The sequence below is a fragment of the Fusarium oxysporum genome, chromosome 10 (genome assembly GCF_000149955.1).
Source record: "Fusarium oxysporum f. sp. lycopersici 4287 chromosome 10, whole genome shotgun sequence".
In the NCBI taxonomy this organism is placed as follows: Eukaryota; Fungi; Ascomycota; class Sordariomycetes; order Hypocreales; family Nectriaceae; genus Fusarium; species Fusarium oxysporum.
In genome coordinates, this window is record NC_030995.1 from 2609514 (window position 1) to 2636011 (window position 26498).

A 26498-nucleotide genomic window follows, 5' to 3' on the forward strand; every position below is an offset into this window, starting at 1 on the left:
CTTGCCCAGTTTGTCACCCGAACAAAGCGTGAGTAAAATGAGAGCAGGGCTGCTTTCAAAATCCAAAGACTATAAGACTCAGCATGCAACCATAAGTCCATGAAAGCGATCTTACATCAGAGTGTAGCTTAATCGTGTGCCAACCAGTAATTGAAGCCCAACAATCCGATCATGTTCGAGTTTCTCAACACTTACGTGCTGGGCGGCCGCCTCATCTTTCGTCGCAGGTTCGCGTGAGCTGGAGGGGTTCAAGAGGAACGAGAGAGTGATACAGACGGTGCGCGAAATAAGAGGCAGTAGGGCAACCGCCATGTAAATATCGTCGGCATGCCAGATTCTATGGGAACCTGCATGGCCCTTGTACCAGTGATAAACACGATAGCCGCATCGCGATAGGATCAGAGCGGAACATATGCATGCAATAGCAATGTCCTTCTCGATAGTCGAGGACAACGCCATATTTGTTCGTCGATCAGAACCCCTCTGACAGAGGGGAAGAGAGACCGGGAGCATTCTGCTCTTAAGACGAAATGGAAGCAGGGACAGGGGATATAGCTTCACATGTAGGCGTTCAATAGTCTTGTCACTAATCCAGGGGAAGCCTCGGAGTTGGTGTGGAGGTCAGGTCCTGGCCATTCAGCTTTAAATGACATCAGGGTGAAGATTAAATGTCAGACCACATAAGATTCACGCTACGCCTATATCGAGTTACCCCAGATTCGACCCCAGCTTTCACCAGACAGGATGAAGCTAGTGAGCCGAAGCCTATTGTGTCGAGACTCAATCCAAAGCGGAGCTATTGGCTGAAAGGGATCTAGAAGCAAGCCACCACCTTGAACTAAATCTTTAGGATGTTACAGAATAAGGTATGGCATTTGCTAATTGACCACGTGGAACTACGTGAAGTGACAGCAAATAAGCAATATCCATTCATGGAATCCTTGCAAAATATGAACGTCATGAGGACGCTATGCCTTATGGATTGTACAACACTGCAGTTTTGTGGTGTCAAGCTTGAGAGCTAGCTGTCGCCTCTGATCCCTAGATGCATGCATGGCAAGACCAATCGATCCTTCTAGGTACTGCGACACATCGCCAGTGGCAATCTTCTAGCAGGGATCCTGTCTACGTCCTTCCTATTCCGGTTGCTTCAATGGCATTGCGAGTTCTGAGGTAATTGTGATAGTAGTCCTTATATTGATTAAACGATGTATTGGGTCCAGCCCTGCTCTCAGTAATATAATGTCCTAGACTTGTATCTTCTTCATCCGTTCTGCAGCTCGATTCCATTTAAATCCAAGGCTCGTTACTTGTTTGGCTTCTCGCCCAAGTCAACATTTTGTTTGCCAATGATCCCCTGTCCTCGAGGTACCAAGCCTTGAGCTGGAGCGCGACTAAACAACATGGCAGGGATAGAAGTATGAGACTCTCTTGCTTCTTGAGTAGTCTTGAGTGCGACAGCTACCAGTTGTTAGACAATTATCATGATATTCCGTGAAGAAGACTCACCAGCCACTGTTGCTGCGACTAATACAACTGGAAGGGCTTTGTGGATGCGCGCCATGCGAGATACAGCTGGGGCCGGTTGAGAAGGAAAGTCAAAGCGAGGAAGAGCTCCGCCGAATGAGTTGGTCGTCATGATGAAGATTCGGGTGTAAATGTATGCGATAGTTGTAGGACCGTAATCTGAGTTGAGATGAGATGCTTGTCTTTGTTGATGAGTGTTGAGTGATGATGATGGTCTGGACAAGCTGAATTGGACATTGTCTTATATCAATTCCCTCCATCCCTATTCTCAATTGTCTCAATATCTTGCTATATCGCCGGTGAGTTCCGCAAAGCAGATTCATCAGGTCAGCCCACCGACCCCAGTCTCAGGGCTGGTCAGATTCGTACCACGCTGGGGCGTAAGTGGCGTGGATTGTGGAGTAAATGGGCTGCTTTCTTCATGCCTTGGGTGTCGAGCATCTGCTGATTCAATTTTGCTTCTACAGCGCTGCCAATAATTGCAAAGTGTAAAGAGATCCAATTGAGATCGTGCCAGATTTCTGCTTGCTCGTGCCGTGCTGAGGCTTTGTTTGTATCTGCCGTATCTCGGGACGTTTCAACGCGTCAGAGCGCCCGAGATCTTGTATCAAGGAGTTTCGTTGACGTTCCCATTATCCTGCTACAAAGGCTGTTTGACCTGGCTTGGTATTACTCTCTGGTGATGTAAATTTTGTAAGCTCTTAGACAATGAAGATATCTAAAGAAATTGAGGTTGTTGAGTGCCGCGAGAATATCCCGGAGCCATCAGATGATTCGGTTCCGATGTTTCGCGATGGTCATCTTTAGTCAGCATTGGACCAAAGCACGACATCAGCACTAACAGCTCATCGCTGGACTTTCTCACAGGTATGTTAGTTCAGTGGTATAGCGACATATTCCATCCCCCACTGGGGAAATCTCGCTGTCGGCATCCCCAGAAATAGCTCTCCGCAACTGATGCGGCACTTTAATGAGATTACAACTGGCATCAACCCTTGTAGGTCATCCATCATCTTTCGAGTCTTGGACATTTGATCACAGCCAATTGAAGTGGTACGATTACCAAACTTTTATCAACAATGCACGCGGGATGACGGGCAGCCGGACGCAAGAACTCACCGAGTTTCTCGAGTTACATCGCCTCGTGCCATGTCTTGCAGGTACTACTTGCGGATCATAACACCAATTTCGTTATTTAATATCTCAAACAATTCCGAGGCGCTTGATGTGACGCTGGCTTGCACGGAATGTTTCACTCACCGACTCACCGAGGAGATCAGGGACCAAATCTGTGGAGTCAATGTCACAGAACATTCGATTCTTGTTCCAAACTGAACGATGACCTGCATAATACTCCATTCCAAGCCTACAAGGCAGTTTAGTCCATATCCCATCCAGAGTGAATTTTGTCTGTCTGACAATCACCACTTGCAAGAAGGCCCTACATGTGGTGTCAAGCTGGTCTCATGCTGACATAAATCTCTCAGGTCTTGCATTCTTAATATGTTGGTATTATACTGACATCTTATTGAGCCTCGCAAAACTTTTGCCTTGAATGGCCAACATTACGTACTGCTTCTTCCGAGAGGCATAAACAGCTAGACTATCAATGCTGGTAGACTTTCTTGACCCTTCCTTCGGCAGCATCCTGGATGAACTCCTCCAGGCTGCGACCTTGAAGCGAGGGATACAAGTCCTTGGCAAGAACATACCCAAGGTATACGGCATTTTCTGGCGTGTTGTCGCCTCGTACGCCCCAAGACATCCAGTACTCGTAGATACCACGCATCTGGCTATGTTCCTTGGAGCCTTTGAATGGGGCCAGCTGTTCGTCGAGCTGCTCCTTGGACATCTGCAATAGCTCAATACTTTATCCACAAGGCTTCGAGTTGATAGACTTACACTGGTATGCTCTGGCTTCTCGCCAATCACTTTCTCGACCAATTTGTGGATCTCATTCTGCGTTTTGAGCTCTGAATATGCCAACACTCTCTTGTTGATGGTCCTTGGATCGCTAACGATGGCTGCGACATATTTTCCAATGTCGCGAACATCCGTGAGTGCAGAAGGGTTGTTACCGCCCGCAATGATGTTGTTGTTAGGGAATACGAGGCTGCCATCGAGCTTGCCGGATGGGACTCGGGGCAGGGTGAGCTGGTACCACCAGCCTATATCAATTACAGTGTAAGGAAGATAGATCCGCTGAATATGGTCAAGAATTTCCTCCTTCTAGAGTGATCGTTAGCTCTGCCGACTCATGACAAGGCCCCAACGTACTCGATCGCGAATACCCATTACACCACGAGGGGCAATGGTAGCGAAGAAGCATGGGACATATCGCTTCACGCCAGCTCCCTTGGCTGCATTGGATAGTGGAATCTCATCATCAAGTGACTGAAAATGAATGGCCGAGATGACTGTGTCAATTCCCTCGAGAGCAGCAACCAGCTCATCATGGTTTCCTCCCAGATCGATTGGCACAATTTTGATGCCTCTTTCCTTTAGGGTGATAGTCGCTGGCTTTTCAACTGAGCTTGGTCGCACCAAAGCTGTAATTTCCTGTCACAGGTTAGCGAAGTCAAACAAGTTGGAAAGGCGGAGGTGCGGACAAATTGGCTTTCGGATCCGAGGAGGCCATCAACAATTGACCCTCCCGTTTCCCCAGTAGCACCAACAATTGCAATCTTTGTTGTCATTTTGTTTGCAGTTTATGATATGTAGTTGCTTGATGGAAGTGATCTGCAAGCTGGAGGTATTTGACACTTATTAAGTTGAAAGCTATTTAAACTCCGCAAACAGGCCCACCTCAGGAAATGGTTGTGTCGGAGTTAAGGCAGAGGAAACCCGACTCCGTCCTCCCACGTCGAATTAATTACACTATATGCGCAAGGAAGGCAGTTTGAATTGCCCCAATGGTACATATCAAGCTTCATGCTTGGATGTTATCATTTGCAGCAAAAGAACACATGTTTCGAATTAAGAGTTAAGTCCGCCAAAATCCGGAATAGGACTTGGACTATGAATCAGCAAAGACTCTCAGTGTTCTGCGTGCAAGCATTGACCATATTTGCTAGAATGAACAGAAGAAGTGTTGAGTGTTTCGGTCAATTGCAACTCAAAATATATCATGATGTTACGCCCCAAGATGTATAATGAATTATAAGCCATAGGGTAGGATTTGGTTCCTGTGAGATTGGGCCCGCAAACAGGCCACGTGATTGTCAATCATGAGGACAAACACCAAGATCAGGGCAAACAGGCCAGTTAGGCAGGATAGGCAGCGGCTTGGGTGAATTACCGCAATCCGCATTTTAAATCCAACCCGGATTCCATATACCTACTCAACTTATCTGTCCATGACCTTAAACTCTGACCCTATTGACCGTACCTCTGTGTGACTGACCGACCCGCTCTAGCTCACAGTTCCGTTTCTTGAACTGCGAAGGGAATAGTTCCACCGTTTTGCGGGTATGTACAGTCAGAAACGGTGAGCAGCCAAAGAGCGGGGAGCCAAGAGTGCGGAATTGACAAACTGATAGCACTGATAACAATGACCCACCCCCGCATTCACCTCGATCTTCTCCGCCTTATTCCCAAGCTTATCAAACTTTGAGCCACCAAACTCGGGACTGGCTGAAATTGCCATAAAGTTATTGACACATCATTCATTATATGCAGAGCTTGCATACCCATTTCCACAAAGGGCAAAGATAAACCTTGAATTGAACAACAAAGAATCCATGACACTCAATCATCTCACACGGATTCCCAAACCGAAGCGAGGGTTGCACATCTCTCGGGTTCTAGACTCGACGCGGCTGAAGCTTCTCGGGTTCTGAAGCCGAGGGGGTCTCAGTACCGAGAGGAATATGCGGGGTGACACTGACACCCACCAATTGACTTTGCGTATTCTCTTTATCTGTCCCGAAGCGGTCCAGAAGCCGATCAGGTGCCTGAGTCTAAACCCAATGGAGCCGAGAAGCGATATCGTTTGCTGCTGCGTTACTGGTGATGTCTGTTTGACGGAAGATACGGCTTCGGTCTGCGATACCGCTACTCGGCGAGCTGGCCAATCATCGAGCGACAATTAACACCACTATCTTTCCATATCTCTGACTGAAGGGGTCGGGTGATCAACGTCACAAGACCTGCTCAAGCGTGCACTATCAGAACTCCCGAAGACCAGCCTCACTATGACCAAATTGCGCATCCGATACGCTGTCATCGTGAGGGGTTCGACCCGGGACATCGGGGTCGTTATCTTCTAGCCCGGGTTCCATCAGGCACACAATTGTCTATAAGAAAGTGCTATGCCTGTCTTGTCAAGCTACTCTCCCAAGCAAGATAAACACCACCAATCTCACCAAACCTTATCTCCACAAAGCCCACCACACAATGTCAACAATGAATAAGCTCAAGGTGAACGTCGAGAGTGACAACTTCACCGAAACAAGCCACAGAAGTCCCGTCCGTGCTCTCCCTTCAACATGGTACAACTCTCCCGAGATGTATGAGCTTGAGAAGCGTGCCATCTTCTCCAAGAAGTGGCTGCTTACTACCCATCAGAACCGGCTTCCCAAGGCTGGTGATTGGATGAAGTTCAACACTACCGGCTACGAGTTCGTCGTTGCCCGCGATCGAAAGGGAAACCTCAATGCCTTCCATAACATCTGCCGTCATCGCGCTTTTCCTGTCGTTCAAGGTGGACAGCAAGGCAACTCATCTATCTTTGCATGCAAGTACCATGGTTGGTCTTATGGATTGAGTGGCAACCTCGCCAAGGCACCCAACTACGACCAGCTCGAGAACTTCGACAAGAGCAAGAACGGCCTTTTCAAGATCCATCTCAAGGTCGATGCGTATGGCTTTGTCTGGGTCAACCTCGACAGCTCTGAGAACCCGGAACCTTGGACTCGCTACTTCGAGGGTATTGATCAGCAAGAACGTCTTGAGAAGGTCAACTGGGATGACTACACTCTCGACAAGGAATACAGCATGGAGGGCGAGTATAACTGGAAGATTCTGGCCGACAACTTTAACGAATGCTATCACTGCCCCACGACCCATCCCGATCTTCCTACCCTGGCAGACCTTGGAAAGACAAAGTGCGACACGGGCCTGGGATGGATTAAACATTCGAGCATTCAGACTGAGGAGCAGAAGAAGAGCGGAATGCAACTCGCAAGCACGTACTTCTACCCCAGTGCCTCAGTGGTCGTCCTGTAAGTACCTACTATCTTCCGAACTTGGGTTCCTCTAACACTATACAGGCCTCACTTTATGATGATCCAGCGTTTCATGCCGCTTGGCCCAACCACCTCATCAATGCACTATCAAATTTTCCGCAACAAGAACTCCTCCGAAGAGGACTTCCATAACATCGCCGATCTCTACGCACGCGTTGTCTCGGAAGATAAAGACTTGTGTATTGGCGCTCAGAAGAATCTCAACGCAGGAATCTTTGTTAGTGGAGAGCTGCATCCACGACTGGAACATGGTCCACTATCATTCCAGGAATCTCATCGACAGGCGATTCATGAGCATGCCAAGCTTGAGAGGGAAGCAGGCAAGCAGATCTGGCCGGCGAGACAGCAGTTGCCATCTGATCATGCTTCCGAAGCAAACAAGGAGGACGAGGCGCTTTGTTCGAGCTTGTCTTGCGGGGGTATCCAAGAGGTTTTGGCTTGGTGATGCAAAAGTTAGTTGGAATGAAAAAACGAAAGTGGCATAGGAATAGATTAGATGTTTCATTAGTTGTATGATGTTTCATGTCAGATAGTTAATAAGAATGCTAATAACTTTAAAGATCTGTATAATTGTGCCTGACATGCATAGCCTACAGAGTAATGGAGGAATGTTCGTCTCTGGATTATGATCGGGGAGTTGACACCTAGGGAAAATATTCATACGTAATGGCTGTAATTGAAAGTTGTTGTCGCCAAGCTGAAGAAAGTAACAGTATAGTCTGCAAGGAGGCTTGCTAGCAGCTTTGAACATAACACCTTTCCAGAGGTCGCAAGGTCAAGCATTGCCAGTTTTCATAAGATCATCATGTAAATTGATTTCTTAGTGAACTTGAGTCTTTGATGGAAACTCTTGTTCCTGCTTCTAAGTTTGCGCAAACAACCCGTGTTGACGAAGTTCTTCGACATCGTTTTCGTAAACTATTCAAACTCTTGTTTGAAAAGACGTCCACGAGTCCACTAGCAAAGACCTAGTTATAGAGATTCCAAAGGCAGCAATGCACAGAACTCCGACATACAGACCTGCAAGTGCCTGGCCTCCTAATGTCTGTAACATCTGACCGCCAATAGGTACAGTAATAAGCAACGCAAAACTTACCGTGAAATTAAGGGTTCCAAGGTACTGCCCATAGTCCTTGTGCCCACATGTTTCCCCCAGGCAAGCTGGGATGAGGGCTGAGAAGAAACCGGAACCCAACCCCCACAGCGTAGCAAAAGCATACAGCGCGCTCACTTGTGTACCACCGAAAGGCACAAGGGTAGCCCCCACACAAATTGCTGTCAACACGATGGCGAGAAACAGGGTGTTACAATGACCGTATTTATCTCCCAAAAGGCCCGACACAATACGGCCGACGCAACCACTTCCATTAATAATGGCAATAAGGTTGTAGCCCGTCTCAACAGAGTTGCCTGCCTGCAGAGAAAGAGTAGGCAAACTGCCGGAAGTGCCAAATATGACGAACTCGAGTAAGAAGAATGTTGCTGCGACGGCGGCGAATGTTTGCGACCGGAAGGCATTGAAATTGATGGCAGCGCTGGCGCCAGACTTTCTAGCAGGGTCACAGGGAGTAACAGAAGCGTCTGAAACATTGGACGGCTGCCTTGTGATGTTTGTCTGGAGGTTGCGAATATGCAGGTTGTACATCTTCATGTACGGTATGTAGCACGCACAACCCGGAATCATTATACCAATCATGAGTATACCAAGAAACCTTATTGTCCATGTGTAGCCCCAGCTTGGAAATAGTTCTCTCAGCATGAATGGTATTATGACGCCCCCGAGTGCGGAACCGTTGAGAGCCAATCCTATGGCCAGGCCCCGAAGTCGGGTAAAGAGTTTTCCAACGATGGATAGCGCAATTGTCGAAGCAAGAGCACCACCGATACCGCCAAGGATACCCAAACACAAGATAAAATGCCAGTACTCAGTACATTCCGCGAGCAAGAAGAACATGGGAATCGTCAGAGCAGTGGCTATGGGGCCTACGACCATGGGGCTGAAGCGGTCTATGATAGGCCCAGCTTGTATTCCTAAGAATAATGTGAGTGCTGTGTAAAGACCTGAAATCCACCCGAGATCACGAGTTGCGTATTCAGATAGCTGGTTCTCTTGTAAATAAGCTTGGAACGTGCCAATTGCCTGGGGAAAGCCTGTGGCTAATGCGTTAGTCTCGCTTCCATAATGAGATCTGGAGATGAGATTCAAGGGTGAGATGATCACGCACCATAGGATGGAATCAATAACAAAAACGACCCAAAGACGCAAATCCATGACGACAGATGGGATTCTGTATCATAAGGAACTTCGTCAACCGTTGTAAGCATGTGGCGGGTGTTTGATTGATCGATCAAAGCTGCAAGACCAGGTGGTGACGTTATTGGATCATCTGGAGAGTTTGATGCTACTATAGATAAGCTTTGCATTGTATGTCTGGTTTGTGGAACTGGCTCCTTGGTTCGGTGGCCAAGTAGATCCTGAAATAATAATTAAGGATACACTGTGATAAGGTGAAGAGTTTAAAAGAGGCTTTAGGATATATAGAGTGCGGTTACAAATCTTGGACAACACAGACAAACGAAGGACAAGGACAGATAGAAAACGATGCTTAAGTACTTAGAGAGCTCAAGGAACCTATAGCTGATTTCAGAACTCGCTTCTATGGACTGTAGATTATTACATGCAGCATTGTATGGATCATCTATATTTGGTATTAAATTCCGAACCCGTCCGTGATATGGAGGAAGCTGACTGGCTATAGGCACTTTAAAATCTTTTTTGTGGTCCGGAACCACCTACTGAGAAAAGAAAACCGACCCACAAACCAATTGCGGCACCTCCGCCGATTGGACTAGTTCAGAGCCAGGGCAAAACATCTCATAGCAACATCGCTCGCTCTCTGAATGTTGACGCAGGAAACACTGAAACCACGCGAATTGAAAGAAAACCGTGTTGGTTTGTTCTCTGCCAGCATGCCTAAAGCTTACGGGAATAGCCACAAACGGCAAACAAGACCGGACACTGGGCCGAGACGAGTGCGGGGACCATATGCTCTGGGAGGATGCCTTACCTGTCGACGGCGCCATGTCAAATGCGATCAGGTCAAACCGGTCTGCCTCACATGTCAGGCTTGCGGAGAAACATGTGACGGATTCTCAGACGACTTGTGTTGGATCGGAGCATCATCGTCTAACAAGCGTGAATCGCCTGCCGACCCCAGTCAAGGCTCAAGGCGGCATCTCTACACTGGTGAGATACAAAGGCTCGGCTACGTCGAGAATACAGAGACGACGATGCTTATTTTGAATTAGAGCAGTCTCGGGCCTTGATGGCCGCGGCTATATCCGCCAGTGTCCCATACAGCTCCGTCGGCACAGTTCTAGTAGATATCGATGATCACTCCAGAAATCCGCATTCTTTTAAGACACCAGAAATTACTATAGGACCTTTTGGTGTGTTTGATGCAAACCCTGACCGAGAATTGGCTACAGCAGCAACATTCAATGTTGAATCTAATGCCGATGCTGACGCAACAGTCAGCAACACAGATCCAGCAACAGATATTTGGTAACCCTCCAAGTTTCCTTTTCACACAGATGATCTGATATTCTGGGCTGACAATAGAATTAGTGATTGGGACGGATACATTGTATGGGACGATCTTTTCACGCTCGATATCGAGAACACCCCTTGGATGCCGTCAGCCACTGGATATACGGATCGGGGATTACTCGAAAGTGCTCCCGACTTCCAAACGCCGACTGACCTCGGATATTCCAGAACGGCACGCATCTCCCACACTGAATCATACATGTCAATGAATACTCTTCCCTTAATGCCCTCTTTCAAAGATGAACTCGGGGCTGTAGATTGGCATTCTACTGACATCACCTTTCTTCTAAGAAATTTCAACTCTGTAGTCATGCCGCGGATGGCCTCAGTTCCTCTGGCTAAGAAGTTTGCGTGGGGGCCGATGCATCACGAACTGGCAGTACAGACTCTGGCTGAGGTCACATTTCTCAAGAAACCAGAGGTAAATGAAGCCAAGCTCGCGAATTTGTGCGCAATCGTTGCTATTTCATCCCATCACTTATATTTGACCAGAGAGGAGTCTTTCCAATCAGCAGAATACTGGTTGCAACTCAGTGCGAAAACAATCCGCCACGCTAATATACATCTGAGTCGGTCGCTCGAATCAGAAACACGAGGCCCAAAAACAGCAAAGTATAAAGAGCAACTAATGGCTGTACAGGCACTCATGGCTCACTCTGTATGTAATTGCTGTCCAAACTATTGGAAACCTCAGTGCTAATGGAAAAGTTCAGTGGGTGACTTCTAATCAGGCTGAGGCACGGCGTTTCCAGCTCGAGGCCGAACGACTTGTGCGGTTTCGTGGGCTTTCGAAGGCCGTGAATACGCCTGCTGCATCATGCTTATACATGGAATAGAATCGTCGGCGAGAGTACTTATGTGCTTCACAACTATGGAACTTTTCAGCATGCCATCAGCGCTAGTGTTGGGGAGCCGGCAATATCTGACGGGGCAGAGGCCAATATCATGGCAAACGAGACTTCCAGCCGTAATACACAAGAGAACACGCGGTTAGACGACTTTCTCCGAATCGGACACCGTTTTGAAGAAGTTGGCAGCCACCTTGAAGGACACAAAGATGCCCAAGCCGGGACCGAAGATATTCATCTAGAAGACCCACGTACTAGTGTTGAGGATGGCTTTCATGTCATTTACGGCATACCTGAGCAATGGCTTAGTCTGCTATCACGCACTACACGGCTAGCAAACTGGTTGGATGCTACCGAGATTCCCCAGAGGCTAAGCAACAATCGGCTTGTGGAGATATTGGAGCGCCGGGCTCAAAGTCTCGAAGACGCTATCTGCTCTTTTGTTGAGAGTCGCAATCTATCTGCAAGCATCGACGCCAATGACCCGCCAAACGTGTGCATGTTCAGATGCCTTACAGCGGCTCTGCTCATCTTTTTCTACCGGCGCATCCGCAACGTTCATCCTCTCGTGCTTCAAGTCTATGTCGACCAGATAATCCGGGGATTGGAAATATTTGACGATTCGCTAGCACGGCATGGACAGGCTGGACCTGGCTCTGCATGGGCAGCCTTCATCGCTGGATGCGAGGCAATGGGAGAGTCGAGACGGGAGAAGTTACGGCAGTGGATGGATCGAGCCTTCGACAGTTGTAGGTTTCAGTTGTATCAACGGGCAAAGGAACTCATGACGCGCGTTTGGGAACGGAGAAGTATGGCTCAAGAGTATCAGCAAAGGGTACCACGTCGACCTAGCTGGATGGAAGTGTCAAGAGAAACTAATACATGGATTATACTAAACTAGAACTTACATCCTATAATGAAAAAAAAACTTATTCTTCTTATAAAAGTTACTTTCTAATTGTTCTTAAAAGGCTCTTCTATCTATGAAAGCTGTTGTGAAGCACTAGAGGCTTGCAATTTAGAGCGCCACTAACTAAAGATTTCCAGCGCAACGTAACCTTGTGGATAGTCTCCAATTACAGATGCTGCTATTCTGATCCAATATGTCAAAGGACTGAGGGATCTTGCGCTGCACGGTACACTAAAACAAGCTGGGGTTAGCGTTAAGAAAACGTGATATTAAATCCAGCTAATAATAAATAACCAATTTTGCTGCAATGCTAGTTACCCCCTCTTACTCCAAAACCACATCCGCAATTACGCCATGCCGCCCGAGGATTCTTCTGCAACCAAGCCAAAGCCAAAGCGATCGAGAGCAGGTAAATACAATCCAAGGAAATCCTCCATCCTAGACTGATGGTTCTACCAGGCTGTTACACGTGTAAAATACGCAAAGTGCGGTGCGGATCTCCCCGTGATGGTGGCCACGCGACGTTGTCAGCGTGTGCAAATTGTGAGAGACTTGGGTTGCCATGTCAATGGAACAAGCCCGCCGAAGGAGAGAATTATACCCCGCCGCCGAAACGTCGAAGAACCGTCGGAAACCGCCGCAGAGGCCAAGATGGCGACGCGTCGCCATCGCCTCTCCCACAACAGATCCTCCAGGGAGGTTCCAACGAGCCTGCTGAATCAATTAAATCAGCCGATGCAGCTGAGTTCGGACCACAGGCTTTCACGGATCTTACAGATCTCCAATTAGATCTGCCTGAGGAGTTTGACTTCGATGCCGGCCTAGGCGTAGAGCCGAATTTATTTTGGTCGGGGGAAGGGGTAGACTTTATCCCTCTCCCTCTCATAGAATCAACCCCTATGTTGTTCCAAACAACTGCGGATAACTATTTACAAGTGGAGATGCCCCCAGTGGCTCAACTTCCTTGTTTTAGCCCGGACACCGACCAGGATCCACTAGGTCAAGACACTGACATATCCGCGTTTTCTATTACAGGCAACGTCGATACTCGGCGATTGATACAGCATTATCTTGAAGTCATGAATGGCTATTCAAAGGTAACTGATCATGGCACTAACAATAACAACCTCTTCATCGCAGCATTCTCGAAGTCGCTGTTCTTTATGCCGCTCTACTACGCAATCTTATCATTCTCTGCATCTCATCTGTCATTACAGGATCCATCACTTGCTGATACAGCCTGTCGTCTCGAAAATCTCGCTGAGGAGCATTTCAATCGTGCCTTCCAAGATTATACAGCAAAAGTAGAAGGTCTCCTATCTGCGCTCTTTGTTCGCGTCAAGAGAGTGCACGTTATGGGAGAGAGCGTCAGTTCCTTCTTGAGGCTCATATCCATCGCCACCGAGATCATCTTTAGCAACCAAGGACGAGAAGCGTTGGAGACTCCCTCGGAATTATCGGGACGGATTGTTCTCCGCCTTGCTACTCTTGATGCTAGGGCTTCGTGTTATAGATTAGGCGGCGGGCTTCTGGTCAGACGATTACGCGAGATTCCTTCGCTCTCCTTCATTTTCAAGTTTGAGGATAATGAATCATCGTCAACGAGTGCATTTGTTCATCTGTTGCGTGCTGACATTCTTCGCATGCGAGTTGGGCAGCTCGACCTGAGGGTTCACGAACATAAGGGCTCAGTCGAACTTGACGAGGTAGAAATGCTACAAGCAGATATAAAGACTCTCATTCATCGGTGGGAGCAGCACCTATCAAAGTATACCAAAGAAGGGGCTACAGTCTCGGCTTTGCCTGCTGGTGTGTACGGCTGTTATACCGTGTTGGGTGCTCTCCACTCAGCTTTACTGTACCTTCACAGTGTTTATGTAAGTAATGGCTCTTGCCCCAATACATAATGGAAGCTAATTTCTCATAGCCCTTAGACTCCATTGATACTCACTGCTCCGTGGCCGAAATTCTGAACCACCAGCTTTTGATCCATCGAGATCCATCGCGTGCTGCTTCGCCATCTTCAATACTACCCTCGTCGCTTTTTCTAGCCGCTATATTTACAAAAGACCCAATACATCGCGATTGGGCCATTAAAATCCTTCAAGATGGTGAAACATGGGGTTTATATGTTAAGAAAACGAATGAACTTGTTGAGGCGGTGTGTAGGATGCGTGAACGAGATAATTGTGTAGATATAGGGCTTGCAATGGAGAACAATACTGGGCGTTTTGTTATATAGAAAGGAATATTTGGAATGCTCTTCGTGGTTTGAGTGCCCAGTATCTGGTCAAAATAGAGTAGTCTGGCTATGTATAATACCACCCATCTTTGCTGAGAGTTTCAACCAGACTTCAACAGACCGATATTACATCGTGTATCGAAAAGTACGCCACTTCTCAAAGTCTGTCTCATCGGTGAACTCTGGCCTAGTGTTGGCTACGGACTCATCGCAAAGCTTATCGCGGCGCGCATTCTCATATTTATACCAAATAAGCTGTAGGATAGGTAGTACCACCATGAGCGCATAGCATCCCACTAGACAAACACATTAGTCAAGAGGTCTGATGTAGTAGTATTCGCGAAACTTACTCAGCATCTTAAAGGCTAGGTCGTAGGTAGGTGCTTCTCTTTCTAGGAAGAATTCTATGAAGATGTTTAGCTAATGAAGTGCGACTCGCGAGGCTGGCTACGCACGAGGACCTGCGATAAGGCCGGCTGCCCACCCGGCGAAGATGATACCAGATGCTGTTGACTTCTTGGTATTGCCGGCGTAATTGGAAGCCATAAGGCCTGCACTGAGAGTGAAAGACATGGAATGACTAGCCACGGGTTAGTATATGCCACCAAACGGTTCATATCGAGCACTGACGTGTATGTTAAGAAGTACCCGGCTAATCGGCCTGCTGTATTTGTTGTCGGTAGTGTGTGCAGAAGGGAAGCCCCAATCAATGGTGGAATGGAAACTAGGATCGACAGATATAATCGGATGTTGTTGTGTTTGGACGCGATATACGAGAATACAAGAAACGTCAACAGCTGAATGACTGCAGCAGGGCAAGTGGAAATGAGAGTGGTTTGGATAGCTGTAAATCCAAAACCCTTCACAATCTGACTTGAAAACTACCCTGATGTCAGTATTCACCAATCAAATGCAGCCCGAGCTACTCTTACCTGGCTAGCAAAGGTTGATGGCATCGTATTACCCCTAAAGGGAATGATTAACAGGCAGTTCCCATACCAATTTAAGCTGTAAGATCTCTTACATGGCAGTAACAAAGAAGAAGACTGTTTGTGGATCTCGTAGGGCTTCCCAGAACTGATGCCACTTCCACTCACTATCCTTTGTAACAGTCTGATTCTCTCGAACTCTCTCGATTGCGATCGTTTTCTGGCGCTCGTCGAGCCATCGGGCGTTGCTCTGGTTGTCTGGCATGAGATACATGAGGACGAAAGAGAAGGCAAGGCTGAGTGATCCGAAGAAGAGAAAAAAGATCTTCCATGTCGCGATCGAACTGTGGACTGTACATAAAGGCATCAGTACTTGTCAAAGTAAAGAGAATGATTTATTAATATACTTAGGCCTAAGGCATAGCTCAATATACCCCCGAAGAAGTTGCCAATCTAGAAAAATTAAGATTAGATCTAGCGTAATGCTGGTAGGGTGTAAGTACTTACTGGAGTACCACTAAGCCAAAACGCTGTTCTGAAAGCTTGTTCGGGGCGCGTCCACCAGTTACTGGTAATGATAACGAAAACAGGTCCAATAATACTCTCGCATAGGCCAAGGAAAAACCGAATAGTTGCAATACCAGCGAAGTTTGTGCATTTGACTAGACAGTAACCAATGTAAGTCGGTGCAGGTAAATAGTTCAAATCAACATACCAGTTAGGAGAACAATGATAGACCAGGCGCAAACAGCGCCCGCGATGAACTTTCCTGCATGTCCGGGCCATCTTTGTACCAGCTTCGCCCAAACCATTGAGCCAATCATGTAGCCAATATAAAAAATACTGGGAGCATTAGCAACTAATATCATACTACATCTGTGGTGCTCTACCTTCCGAGCCAGCTGTAGTCAGAGCCCTCCAGACCCAATGCTTCCTTGATGCCAAAGATCGAAGCGTAGTTCAAAAGGGTCTTGTCGAGGAACTTGGAACAAAAATCAGCGACTTGGGGACAGAAGTCGACGGAAAGAACCAACCGAAAAGATATAGCAGGCACATAGCATAGGTAGGAGGATAAAGTCAATCTTCCGCTTGACTGCTTTACCCTCCTTTGCGGTGAATACAAAGACTGCAGTCGTTTCATGTTCTTCGGCCATTTCGTAATGATGTTTGTTTGAGGAATCGTTCGAGTTTGCTGGAGTAATGATGTTTCCCTCGGTGGGGGAAGAGCGCGACTCAGTCATGATGGGTAGAGGATGCTTGATAATCACCAGCGATGCAGTAGAGGGGGTGTCGAGGAGTAGAAAAATCCGGGGTTGAAGGGTTTCGTATCCAGAAAGTCTGGGGTTATCTGGAGACCTTAAAAAGGCTCGCAGTTGTTAGTTCCACGTTCGAACCGACAAGCCGATCTAGGTTAGTTAATACGGGGAGTCGATCCGATAACGAAAATAGCCGACTATGTCGGCAAAAAGGTATCACGTGATGCTGTCGGCTGTCTGTCTCCTACGGCATCTGCGTATCAATATTCAGTAAGTAAAGCTATAAATTACGCGAATTAGGTCCCCTGTAGATCCATTAGAGTAATCCAGTTACTTGATTCAATTATAACAATAATTTCATCTTACCAAGTCCAACAAACGACTCCAAATTTGTTTCTAAATCTACAAACTTCAAAACATGGCGGTAGGGAAACCTCAGGCATATAGCGAGCGTATTGAAACGCCAATTATTGAGCTCCTGCCCGAGACAGAAGATTCACATGCGGTTATCTTAGAACCTTATCATGTTGATCTGCTTCCAGAGTATGAATACGTCAGCAGAGAATACATGATAAGCGGCTTTGCAGCTGGCGAACCATATTGCACGCGCCTGCTTCTACGATGCCCAAAGGACCCGGAGCGATTTACGGGATTTGCAGTTGAAGAACCTTCGCATCTCTGGGGAGGGACAAGCATCTGGCGTCACATCAATAGGTGGCTCATGCGCAATGGTAAGTGACTTCACCCTCATAACAGTCTCTTAACTAAATAAGACGAACAGGGCATGCCTGGATCGAGATCGACTCGCAAGCCCCGTCAGCGATTGGGAAGATCAAATCGGCTGATCCGGAACGATACAAGAATATGACTTTCATTCCTGGTCCTATCTCGGACCACTTTGCGGATAACATCCCGTTCGTGACAGAAATCACGAAAGAATCACTGCGAGCTGCATACGATGAGTTCAAGAAGGAGTGGTGGCCGGCGACTCTACAGTCCCCAGAAATTATCGCTGCTGCGTCTTATGCTCTAAGGTCTGGTCAGCTAGGTCTCCGAGCTGACCGTGTTGTTCTTAGTGGACTCTCCCAGACTGGAGGCGTGACTCGTCGTTTCATCACTCACTCATCGCACTTGAGACTGCCAGATGGTGAATTGCCGTTTGAGGGCTTCATTCCCTGTCAATCTGGTGGTGAAGCTCTGCCAGACTTTCCAGGCTCAGCTATCATAGAGCTTTTAGGCGAGTCCGAATTTCAGTCTGTGAGACTGTCCTGCGGTGTTAGCGGGCAGATGAACGAGACCAAGCACCGCCGACCGGACAGTGAAGGATTCAGATTGTATGAAGTTGCTGGCATGGCCCATCGAGAGTCCAGATATGCATCTCAAGTTGATTTAAAGCGTTGGTCAGTTGCTGACCTGAAAGGTGCAGAGTGGAGTACTTTTGCAAATTCTTTTATCTATCACGCTGTTTTTGATCTTATGGAGAAGTGGACTAAAGACCCTCTCTTCACACCCCCTCCGAGTGCTATTCTCAAGACTGTTGGAGATTCTGATGAGATCGTTCGTGATTTGCATGGGAATGCTCTTGGGGGCGTGAGGACAATTCACACTGATGTTCCACTTGCAAGGCTGGTCGCTGCGACCCCAAAGGGCCGTCCAAATTGGTACTGGGGTAAGCAAATATTTAGTCCTGGTCCTACCCAAGTATTGACTAATAATGTCTACAGGTTCTGAATGGCCGTTTCATGCTAAGAAGTTGAAAGATTTGTACTTTTCAACAGCCATCTATCGACAGAGGGCAGGTCAGGTACTTCGAGAGTGTATCGATGCTGGATTTCTTCTTGATGCTGACGCAGAGACTTTACGTCGTGAAACTGTTGAGAAGGTCTCTTTCTAAGTCTACATGCATGGCTTAACTACATCTTTGTATTTAACCTGGCCATAACTCTTGTCATTAGTTCAAACATATGCCGAGAGAGAAGATGATAGTTTCAATTTTAATCCTTGCCGCTTATTTCCTAAGCTGTATCTTATATAGATAGTCTCATATCAAACCGCTTGCCACCTACTAAAGGCATTGTTGCTTTATCCAATTTCCCTGTCGGTGTCCTTTTAATATCTTGTACAATCTCTATCACACTCGGCACCTGAAATCGAGCTACACGAGTAACCGACCATTGCCAAAGCTCTTCCTCTGTCACTGTGCTTCCCGGACGGAGCTGCACAGCTAATTTGAGGTCGTCCTCTGTACCCGGGCCCAACTGTGACGGCACGCCATATGCTGCTGCAACGACGACGTCTGGATGACAAAAGAACTCATCCTCCACTTCGCTAGCGTTGACATTCTCGCCACGTCGGCGCACAACATCTTTGTCTCGGCCGACAAAGTACATATTGCCATGTTCATCCACCTTGGCCAGATCACCTGTGTGTAGCCAGAGGTTTTTGAATGCTGAAGCTGTATATGTAGCATCCCCAAAGTACTCTTTCAGCATGGCGTTGGGATGGTCACTACGAATTAGAAGGTGGCCGGGAGTGTTGACTGGAACCTCGTCGCCCAAGTCATTGATAATACGTAGTTGGTATCCTTTTCGTGCACGTCCACAGGATCCTGGGGGAGAAGGAACCCCGAGTCTTTGGAAAACAGGAATGCCGGACTCGACACTTCCGTACAAAGTGATTAATGAATGACCGAACCTCTGCTCATACTCTTGCGCGAAGTTTGGCAGAGGTACACCCCAAGCAAGTCGAACATTGTGGTCGCGGTCTCGTTCGTTGGGCTGTTGCTTGTATGTGATTGCCAGCGTAGCTCCCATATAATTATAGACCGTGGCCCTTGTGGCACGGATCTCGTCCCAGAACTTGCTGGCGCTGAACCTAACCGATACTGCAGCAATGGCGCCCAGCAAGAGGGCGGGGATCATGGTCAAGGCCGTGGCATCCAAATGGAACATGGGGAATGGGCAGTAAAGTACATCGTTGTCTCGCAATTCGCAACTCTCGATCAATGCCTTGGCCTGAAGAAGAAAGTACTCATGTGAGAGAACACAGGGCTTAGACTTCCCAGTGGTGCCACTAGTGTACAGCAATGCCGATGTTGTGGCGGGAGTGACGCTCACAGGCTCTGTAACCGATGTAGCCTGCTTCATCAAGTTAGAGAAGCTCTGGGGACCAGTCCCATCCGGCTTGTTAACAAATACACAGGCATCGTCAACTACGCCAGTCTGTTGGAGCTCAGGCAACAGTTCTTCATCGACAATGGCTAGCTTGGGTTGAGCGGATGTGATGACACCTTTGAGCGTGACAGACTTGAGCTCAGGATTGATTGGTACCCAAATTGCCCCAAGTCGATTAACAGCCATCCATGAATACGCCATTTCAACACTGTTTCTCATCATAACGAGAACTCTATCGCCTGAAGCGATACCGAGCTTCCTTAGGCCACCAGCAAGTGCTCCCACTGCTGTGTTGAACTGTTGGAAAGTGACGTCTTGGCCTCCAAAGCGAAAGAATGGTCGTTCCGGGAAAGTTTTAACAGAATTGCATAGTGCCGTGTTAAGATCTCTAATCTTGCCCATTTCGGCAGCGTTGGTTTCATGACCTGATGGTGTGGTGGCCACCTTCCGAGCCGCAAAGTTGGCGTAACCCAACGCTGCATCACTCTGGGCGAAACAGTGACTAGCCACGTTCACTTCATCCTGCAAGCATGACTCCATGTTATCGAAAAGCGTCCTCTCTAAAGATGTTTTGGAGGATGACAATGAGATGCTCGGAAGCTCAGAGAGCTGCCTCGCAAGCTCCAATGCTCGCACTTTAGGGTCATGGTTGATCTCTGTCAGGAGGCCGAGCTTGAGGGCTTCGTCGGCATCCACCCAACGGCCAGTGAGGAGTAATTCTTTGGCTTTCAACAGTCCCACCATATGGGGCAAGCGAAGGCTGATGCCTCCTGTAACAGCATGGCCAAGTGAGACTTCCGGAAAGCGAAACTTGGCTCCGGGCCCACCGATAACGAAGTCTGCTGCTAGTGCAATCTCTGCACCGCCGCCGATGGCGAAGCCCTGGACAGCAGCAATGACGATGGATTGAGAGGATGAAGTAAGACGAGTAATATCTTGCAACTGGTCAAAAGCCTGTTTCAGCTCTTCAGCCGAGCCCGTTTCTGGTGCCAGAGTCTGCTTGAGGTCTTCGCCGGCACAGAATGACCGGTCACCTTGTCCCTCGAGAATGATGATACGAGCAATGGCATTGTTTCGAAGTGCTTCGACAAGAGAACGTAGCAAAGGCACATTCAAGGCGTTCAAGGATTTCGGCCGATTCAGGGTGATTCTCACGACCGAGGGGATAGGGTGCTCGATAAGCACCACTGACTCAGACTCGTGGTTATTCATGGTATGTGTGAGCGAATAATCGCCGGCAAAAGAAGACGATCAAGGTAATGAATGATGATTCAAGGTTGCTAAGTAATGGTTAATGGTTGAGAGGCTTGTTTCCCGTTTCGTGTTTATATAGACCTGCCTCAGAGTAGGCTTCCGATTTCGGACTTACATGCCACAACAGACACATATAGTTTGGAAACTCATACCGACCCAAATTCCCCCCAAAGGAACAAAATGACATGCTATAGCGAGTTGGTGTCATCAAGCTTCCTTACGGAAGTCAACTGGTAGCCCCATGACGCGAGTCGCTTTGCACTCCACTGCCGCCACTTCCCCCACTGTACTTATTTGATAGTTACAAGAAACTTATACCGAGCCACATACGTCCTAAATGAAGAGCGACATGCTATAGCGAGTTGGTGTCATCAAGTCCCCTCACAGAAGCTAACCGATAGCCCCATAATGCTAGTCGCGCTGCGCTCTATCACAGCCACTTCCCGCGCTATACTTATTTAGGAATTGCAAGAATCGCATACCGAGCACTTCTCCACCTAGTTGCGTTAGTGGAAAACAAAGACTACCTGTTGGTTGGGTAGTTATTACCAAGACACTTTGACGAAGCGATTACAAGAACGACCTACGTGTTCCAACTTTGAATCTGAGTCGTTTTCCACAGACTCGCCTTTCGGTGTCAGATAAATCTCCGAAAATAGAATAGAGCTTGATAAGAGGATCGAGTTTGACACGCAACTGAGCCCTTTGTATTTTCTTCCATTTTGCTTTCTTACCCTTTTCTTTTCATTTCACCCGACCATTATACTTTACTTTTTTGGACTCGGCACACCTAAAAGACCTAAATCTCTTCAACAATGTCCACTGAAGTACGTCCAAGTCCAACTAGTGGTTCTCAGACAACCCAAGCTCTGTCCCAGCGTCTCGCCTCCATAGCTGCTTCTCATCCAGCTACCCTCGACCTTCAAGGAAAGATCAACGTTGAGGTAACTCGCTCGGTATTGTCTGTACGAGAAGAATACATCCAAGACAACCTGACCTCAACGACTTTGGCCGGTCTCCATGCCATCTCGCCACCTCCCTTTGTTTATAAAGACGATGCAGCCGGAAGTCTCCTAGCATTCTATCACCTTGGCCATAAACTATCCGGCCATTCTGGCCTTGTTCACGGTGGCATAGCTGCCGTGTTGCTAGACGAATGCATGGGAAGAGCGAGCTTTCCCCGACTGACCGGCAAGATTTCGGTTACGGCAAATCTTAACTTGAACTACAAGAGTCCGATAGAGGTAGATAGTATCATCCTGATTCGGGCCGACGTTATGGAAGTTCAGGGGCGGAAAGCGTGGGTTCGGGGCGTAATTGAGAATGCAGAGGACGGTACAGTCTTCGTCGAGGCTACTGGGCTTTTTATCGAGCCTAAATGGGCGGATTCCTTAGCAAAATTGCTTTAGGGAACGAGATCTTAGGGTACTACATATCAATATCCAGGCGCTGAAGGACAATCCCGATAGGAGCCATGTGCTTCTATCCTCGTTGTCACCTCCCGAATAAGTCAAATTCCAAAGGGCACAATTTGCTAGTACAGAGCATCATATAAGTAGACTATCAAATTCAAGCTCATGCATGATCTGTTTCCAATCCATGATAACCTTTCCAGGATCCAAACCACTTTGTTGGCTGATTAACTCGCGTCTTCGCCATATTTCATAAAGGACAACTTTTATCGAAGTTCGGCTTCCTATGCCTACCGATGTCGCCCAATTAACCCACTCTTGCGCTGTCGCCAAATCTTCCTGTGTGTATGCCTCGGCTGCGGCGATGAAGGCTGGCCATGCAGAAAAGTTCCCAGTACTGTTGGCGAGAAAGGCTGACACGTGACCCAAGGTATCGTGGACATGTTGTTGAATGGCGTGAGGGGGTACATCAAGCAATGTTCGGTAACAGTAAATATAAGTCGCAGATATGAATGCTTTTGCTTGATGCTTGGCCTCTGGAGGATTGTTGGGAATGAAACTGCTGCTACTTTGGACTGAATTGAGACATGAGAGGACTTCGTGGAGAAGCTCATTGCTCGTTGTCCGAGATATGTCACCAAGTGGTGCTTGGCTAAAGTGCGTGATTTTGGAGATGCATTCCAAAACGCAGCGTGGCGCCCCGATAGTGAAGATGAAATCAGGTGTGGACAACATCGCCAAAGGATCCGGGTTCCCAGCGTCAGGTGACTGACGATTAGCCTCGAAATCAGAGCGATTGAACCATGTAGAGGATCCGGCGATGATCTCTATCACGCCGAGGCTTTCTAGGGAAGAACGAGCCAAGTCTGACAAGATCCAGGGGTAGGCCTCACCGTACGACCAAAGAAGCGTCCTTGCTCCGCGTAAGTGGTGTTTCCAGTCTGTGGAATGACCGCGATAGGCCTGGGAGATGGTCAGGGGAAATGAAGCTATAAAACGCCCAAAGTATGAATCCGTTCCTGGACATACCTCAGCAAACATCAAGCTCATGATAGAAGCTAGCATAGCCGAGGAGTCGGTCTTGCTATGCACCAAATCATGTGTTAGATGCGACAGTGCCGCATTGTAGTACCTTAGCGCAATGTTAGCCATCTTGGCATCGTTTCCAAGCAAATGGGCGATGTTGAAAGCTGAATGGGCTAGTATGGCCCTATAGAGGACTTTCTGGCCTGATAATGCAAGCTGTAAAGCGGCAGTGGCCCAATAGCATTGCCATGGATTGTAAGGATGTTCGTAAGGGAGCATTATGAAAGCTACGTGGGTGACGTAGTGATGGAATAAGAAACGCTCGTCCTGGAGCGGACCCGTGATTGAATCAAGGCCTTGCGGTGGAGGTTTCAACTCCTGCAAAAGCGTTGGATTAAGGGAGCTTCTCAATGGTGTTAAAATTTCAGGCCTCGATGAAAACACTGAGAATGGGTTATGACATTTAGGCATCCAAGATGATCGCTCACGATGGATGTAGGCTTGGGTATGACAAGGGTTGCCATCGCAAGACAATATCAGGAGGTCCAAAAGTTCGCTAGATAAAGTTTCAAACCCCGCCCATGTTAATTCTGTTGCGTATTAGCAAGAATACAACTACCAGGGACGTCCACGAATAGGACCTTGACAGGAACACAATGAGGGTCTCACATCATGAAGATAGCCCAGAGAGATTAACATTACATACCGCTGCGCAAAATACGCCGCCCATCGGTTTGAAAAGGCTTTGATTTGTCTTGTTCCATCCATACGATCTTAGAATCGTAGCCAGGGCATTGGATGCCGATGCGTCGACAATTGAGACACCACGGACGTGTCTCGTCACACTGAATGGGTCAGCCTGGGTGGACCGCTAAACAGATGGGATTCATGACTAGTTCTCACCTTGACTTTACGTGATCGACATTTCCAGCAGCCCTGTATCACAATGATGAGCTGTTTAGACCTCGTGAGGTCTCATGCGTACATACAGTAAACGTCCGATGGCGGCGCCGTGCACCCTGCGTTGGTGGCATATCTGGCTTATTTAAGTCGGCTGCAGATTCTATGCAATTATTCGCCTGAGCTGCAGGTAGTTTATGTTTAGTATGGAACTCAGTGAAAGATGATGACGTTTATGACGGTATGAATTGTCCTCTGCAGTTGTAGTAGCTTTTGAACGACCATGCCTGGCTAGTGGTGTCTGGCAAACGGCCGATGGCTCCTGGGATTAGTGTTAATCCGGATCACCCACTCTTTGTACTTGTGCCTCATACGGATAGCCTACTGAGTACGGAGCTGTGTGCGAATGGCCCCACTCCGAACAGAGGGCGGAGATACTTTAGTCCATCAATCGGCGGCACCTGATGGAGCACCGATCGCTCGGGAGGCCCCGACTGGCGAGTCCGCGGCTACCATTTCCAAAGACAATACCCTTCCAGGTTTCACTCAATCCCAAAGTGGCTTTTATGCCCTATTAGAGTTATAAAGCTAATGTATAATAACAGGATAGAATTTAAAAGAGCTTTTAGTTCCAACTGCCTAGAATAAGCTGTGATTTTATTTAGCTACTTAAATATCCAGATTCCAGCCACTTTGACAACAGAGGCAAAACAGACTAACTATATAACCGCACATGCGGAGTACTAGCCAAGAGGTTAAGACTTGAGCTGCTAACACAGGCAATAAAGGTATAGTAAAGATATACCAGAAAGCATTAGCACTATCCCTTGTCCCCCTCTTTATATATCTCTTTCATTGATTGGGCTTTTATGTCCTTGAGAGGTAACTGAGTCAACCTTGCTTGCGTAACACATATCCACTTTGAGTCTCGAGGTAAGTTCCAAACTTGACCAAGTGCGGATGGCTGCTTCTGAGCTCCTGGAGGTTTGCATCAAAGCCCTCTTCCTGCATCCACTTAAACATCGCACCAATGCCCTTGAGGAAAAACAACACAAGCCAAGCAACAATTCTGAAAGTAAGGGGTATGCCCTGACCGGTCTTCTCCTCAAAGATCCTGGAGACTTGATCAAAAGTCAGCTCATCGCCAGCAAGGGAAATAGCTTGACCTTTGTAGCGTTCCGGAGCCATGAATGCTTGAGCGGCAAAGTATCCTATGTCAGAAACAGCGATGAGTTGAAGTGGCTTGTTCTTGAGGGCGATCTTCCAACACGTGAGAAACATCTTGGCTTGGAACCCTGGTTTGTAGTTATCCATGAATCCAGTTGGTCGAAGAAAAGTCCAATCCATATTCGCCAATGGAGCCTTTTCAACTAGATAATGCTCTATGTCATATTTACTGGCAAAGTGCGGAACTGGTGTGCGATTGTTGAACGACCGATCACCACCGCGGTCGACAGAGCCGTACACAAAGAACCTCACTTTGTGATTGATACATTCGTCGATGAATGCTGTTGCTTGTTTGACCTCCTGCTCCGGTGTCTGGTTGCTGGCAAGCGGATTCTGGGTACCTGGTCAGATGATGAAAGTTCTACCGGGGACTGTGACTAACCTGAACAAAATAGACCCCCCATACTGGTCCAGAGACGATATCCTCAGCGTTTTTGAAGAGAGCTACAGGATCGTCAAGATCTCCTTGTATTAGCTTGATCTCAGACGACTTTTGGGCGAGTCTCTGGGCCGTTGAGGACACAGGATCGCGGGTCACGGCGAGAATAGTGAAAGAGGCCTCTGATTGTAGAAGATTGTCAATCACTGCACCACCCTGGTTCCCAGTAGCCCCAACTACCAGAATTGCTCTAGCCATGGTGATTTATCGGAAGAAGAAGAAGAAAGTGGGGATGTGGTCAAGATGAGAGAGGGTGCTTTTGAGACTGTTTGGTCTTGGCTGCGGCGTGTATTTAAACGGTCGTGTTATAAATGAGGTTATATGAAGTATCTGGAGCGACGCAAAACGAAAAGTCTTAAAGAGAGGGATAAAGCAGCAGAACTTATACCCGAAATGTCGCAGAAGATAAGAGCCCGAATGCCGTAGTCAAATTTGGATTGAGTTTCGCCGGCCGGATGTAAACGCACCGGAGATTATCGGCCGAGACGGCATTTACGTC

The 26498-nt window shown here is 47.7% G+C and overlaps 12 protein-coding genes across 15 annotated transcripts in view; 4 read left to right on the top strand and 8 right to left on the bottom strand.

Moving 5' to 3' along the window:
* FOXG_11856 (uncharacterized protein) overlaps window positions 1–459 on the bottom strand; it is a gene marked incomplete at both ends in the record, with an annotated part of 1111 nt that extends 652 nt beyond the window's left edge. The window contains one exon of the mRNA XM_018391588.1: window positions 196–459. Within this exon, the coding sequence (XP_018250263.1) occupies window positions 196–459 (264 nt within the window). The remainder of the gene's footprint in view (window positions 1–195) is intronic.
* A 654-nt stretch (window positions 460–1113) lies between these two features.
* On the bottom strand, window positions 1114–2290 carry FOXG_20618 (uncharacterized protein). Its single transcript, XM_018400911.1, has 2 exons — window positions 1510–2290; window positions 1114–1461 (listed from the first exon to the last, which is right to left on the bottom strand). The coding sequence occupies exons 1-2, from the start codon at window positions 1637–1639 to the stop codon at window positions 1307–1309; spliced, it is 285 nt and encodes a 94-aa protein (XP_018250264.1). The 5' UTR covers window positions 1640–2290; the 3' UTR covers window positions 1114–1306.
* Window positions 2291–2492: 202 nt separating this feature from the next.
* On the bottom strand, window positions 2493–4300 carry FOXG_11857 (uncharacterized protein). Of its 2 annotated transcripts, XM_018391590.1 has the most exons (4): window positions 4137–4300; window positions 3805–4086; window positions 3430–3756; window positions 2493–3379 (listed from the first exon to the last, which is right to left on the bottom strand). In XM_018391590.1, the coding sequence occupies exons 1-4, from the start codon at window positions 4221–4223 to the stop codon at window positions 3134–3136; spliced, it is 942 nt and encodes a 313-aa protein (XP_018250266.1). In that variant the 5' UTR covers window positions 4224–4300; the 3' UTR covers window positions 2493–3133. The 2 variants fall into 2 exon arrangements, with proteins under 2 accessions (XP_018250266.1, XP_018250265.1); XM_018391589.1 differs by having other exon boundaries at window positions 2493–3756; window positions 4137–4251.
* A 1467-nt stretch (window positions 4301–5767) lies between these two features.
* FOXG_11858 (cytochrome P450 oxidoreductase) lies at window positions 5768–7276 on the top strand. The gene is made up of 2 exons (XM_018391591.1): window positions 5768–6749; window positions 6798–7276. Exons 1-2 carry the CDS (start codon window positions 5923–5925, stop codon window positions 7216–7218), a joined length of 1248 nt encoding a protein of 415 aa, XP_018250267.1. The 5' UTR covers window positions 5768–5922; the 3' UTR covers window positions 7219–7276.
* A 419-nt stretch (window positions 7277–7695) lies between these two features.
* On the bottom strand, window positions 7696–9045 carry FOXG_20619 (uncharacterized protein; the record flags this gene model as incomplete). Its single annotated transcript, XM_018400912.1, has 1 exon — window positions 7696–9045. The coding sequence occupies one exon, from the start codon at window positions 9043–9045 to the stop codon at window positions 7696–7698; it is 1350 nt and encodes a 449-aa protein (XP_018250268.1).
* A 1984-nt stretch (window positions 9046–11029) lies between these two features.
* FOXG_11859 (uncharacterized protein) lies at window positions 11030–14075 on the top strand (the record flags this gene model as incomplete). The annotated part of the gene is made up of 8 exons (XM_018391592.1): window positions 11030–11041; window positions 11269–11980; window positions 12314–12404; window positions 12456–12550; window positions 12601–12968; window positions 13359–13950; window positions 14012–14018; window positions 14069–14075. The coding sequence occupies 8 exons, from the start codon at window positions 11030–11032 to the stop codon at window positions 14073–14075; spliced, it is 1884 nt and encodes a 627-aa protein (XP_018250269.1).
* A 434-nt stretch (window positions 14076–14509) lies between these two features.
* Window positions 14510–16466, bottom strand: FOXG_11860 (uncharacterized protein; the record flags this gene model as incomplete). Its single annotated transcript, XM_018391593.1, has 11 exons — window positions 14510–14679; window positions 14734–14787; window positions 14839–14963; window positions 15014–15264; window positions 15316–15349; window positions 15408–15663; window positions 15720–15765; window positions 15820–15974; window positions 16028–16155; window positions 16203–16294; window positions 16347–16466. 11 exons carry the CDS (start codon window positions 16464–16466, stop codon window positions 14510–14512), a joined length of 1431 nt encoding a protein of 476 aa, XP_018250270.1.
* Window positions 16467–16986: 520 nt separating this feature from the next.
* Window positions 16987–18462, top strand: FOXG_11861 (uncharacterized protein; the record flags this gene model as incomplete). Its single annotated transcript, XM_018391594.1, has 3 exons — window positions 16987–17299; window positions 17350–18237; window positions 18293–18462. 3 exons carry the CDS (start codon window positions 16987–16989, stop codon window positions 18460–18462), a joined length of 1371 nt encoding a protein of 456 aa, XP_018250271.1.
* A 73-nt stretch (window positions 18463–18535) lies between these two features.
* FOXG_11862 (uncharacterized protein) lies at window positions 18536–20953 on the bottom strand (the record flags this gene model as incomplete). The annotated part of the gene is made up of 1 exon (XM_018391595.1): window positions 18536–20953. One exon carries the CDS (start codon window positions 20951–20953, stop codon window positions 18596–18598), a length of 2358 nt encoding a protein of 785 aa, XP_018250272.1. The 3' UTR covers window positions 18536–18595.
* Window positions 20954–21810: 857 nt separating this feature from the next.
* On the top strand, window positions 21811–22404 carry FOXG_11863 (uncharacterized protein; the record flags this gene model as incomplete). The annotated part of the gene is made up of 1 exon (XM_018391596.1): window positions 21811–22404. One exon carries the CDS (start codon window positions 21811–21813, stop codon window positions 22402–22404), a length of 594 nt encoding a protein of 197 aa, XP_018250273.1.
* A 114-nt stretch (window positions 22405–22518) lies between these two features.
* FOXG_20620 (uncharacterized protein) lies at window positions 22519–24597 on the bottom strand. Of its 3 annotated transcripts, XM_018400913.1 has the most exons (5): window positions 24423–24530; window positions 24337–24369; window positions 24140–24278; window positions 23437–24023; window positions 22519–23370 (listed from the first exon to the last, which is right to left on the bottom strand). In XM_018400913.1, exons 1-5 carry the CDS (start codon window positions 24465–24467, stop codon window positions 22543–22545), a joined length of 1632 nt encoding a protein of 543 aa, XP_018250274.1. In that variant the 5' UTR covers window positions 24468–24530; the 3' UTR covers window positions 22519–22542. The 3 variants fall into 3 exon arrangements, with proteins under 3 accessions (XP_018250274.1, XP_018250275.1, XP_018250276.1); XM_018400914.1 differs by having other exon boundaries at window positions 24337–24597; XM_018400915.1 differs by lacking the exons at window positions 24140–24278; window positions 24337–24369; window positions 24423–24530 and having other exon boundaries at window positions 23437–24049.
* Window positions 24598–24997: 400 nt separating this feature from the next.
* Window positions 24998–26336, bottom strand: FOXG_11864 (uncharacterized protein). Its single transcript, XM_018391597.1, has 2 exons — window positions 25943–26336; window positions 24998–25893 (listed from the first exon to the last, which is right to left on the bottom strand). Exons 1-2 carry the CDS (start codon window positions 26195–26197, stop codon window positions 25225–25227), a joined length of 924 nt encoding a protein of 307 aa, XP_018250277.1. The 5' UTR covers window positions 26198–26336; the 3' UTR covers window positions 24998–25224.
* Window positions 26337–26498: the final 162 nt, after the last annotated feature.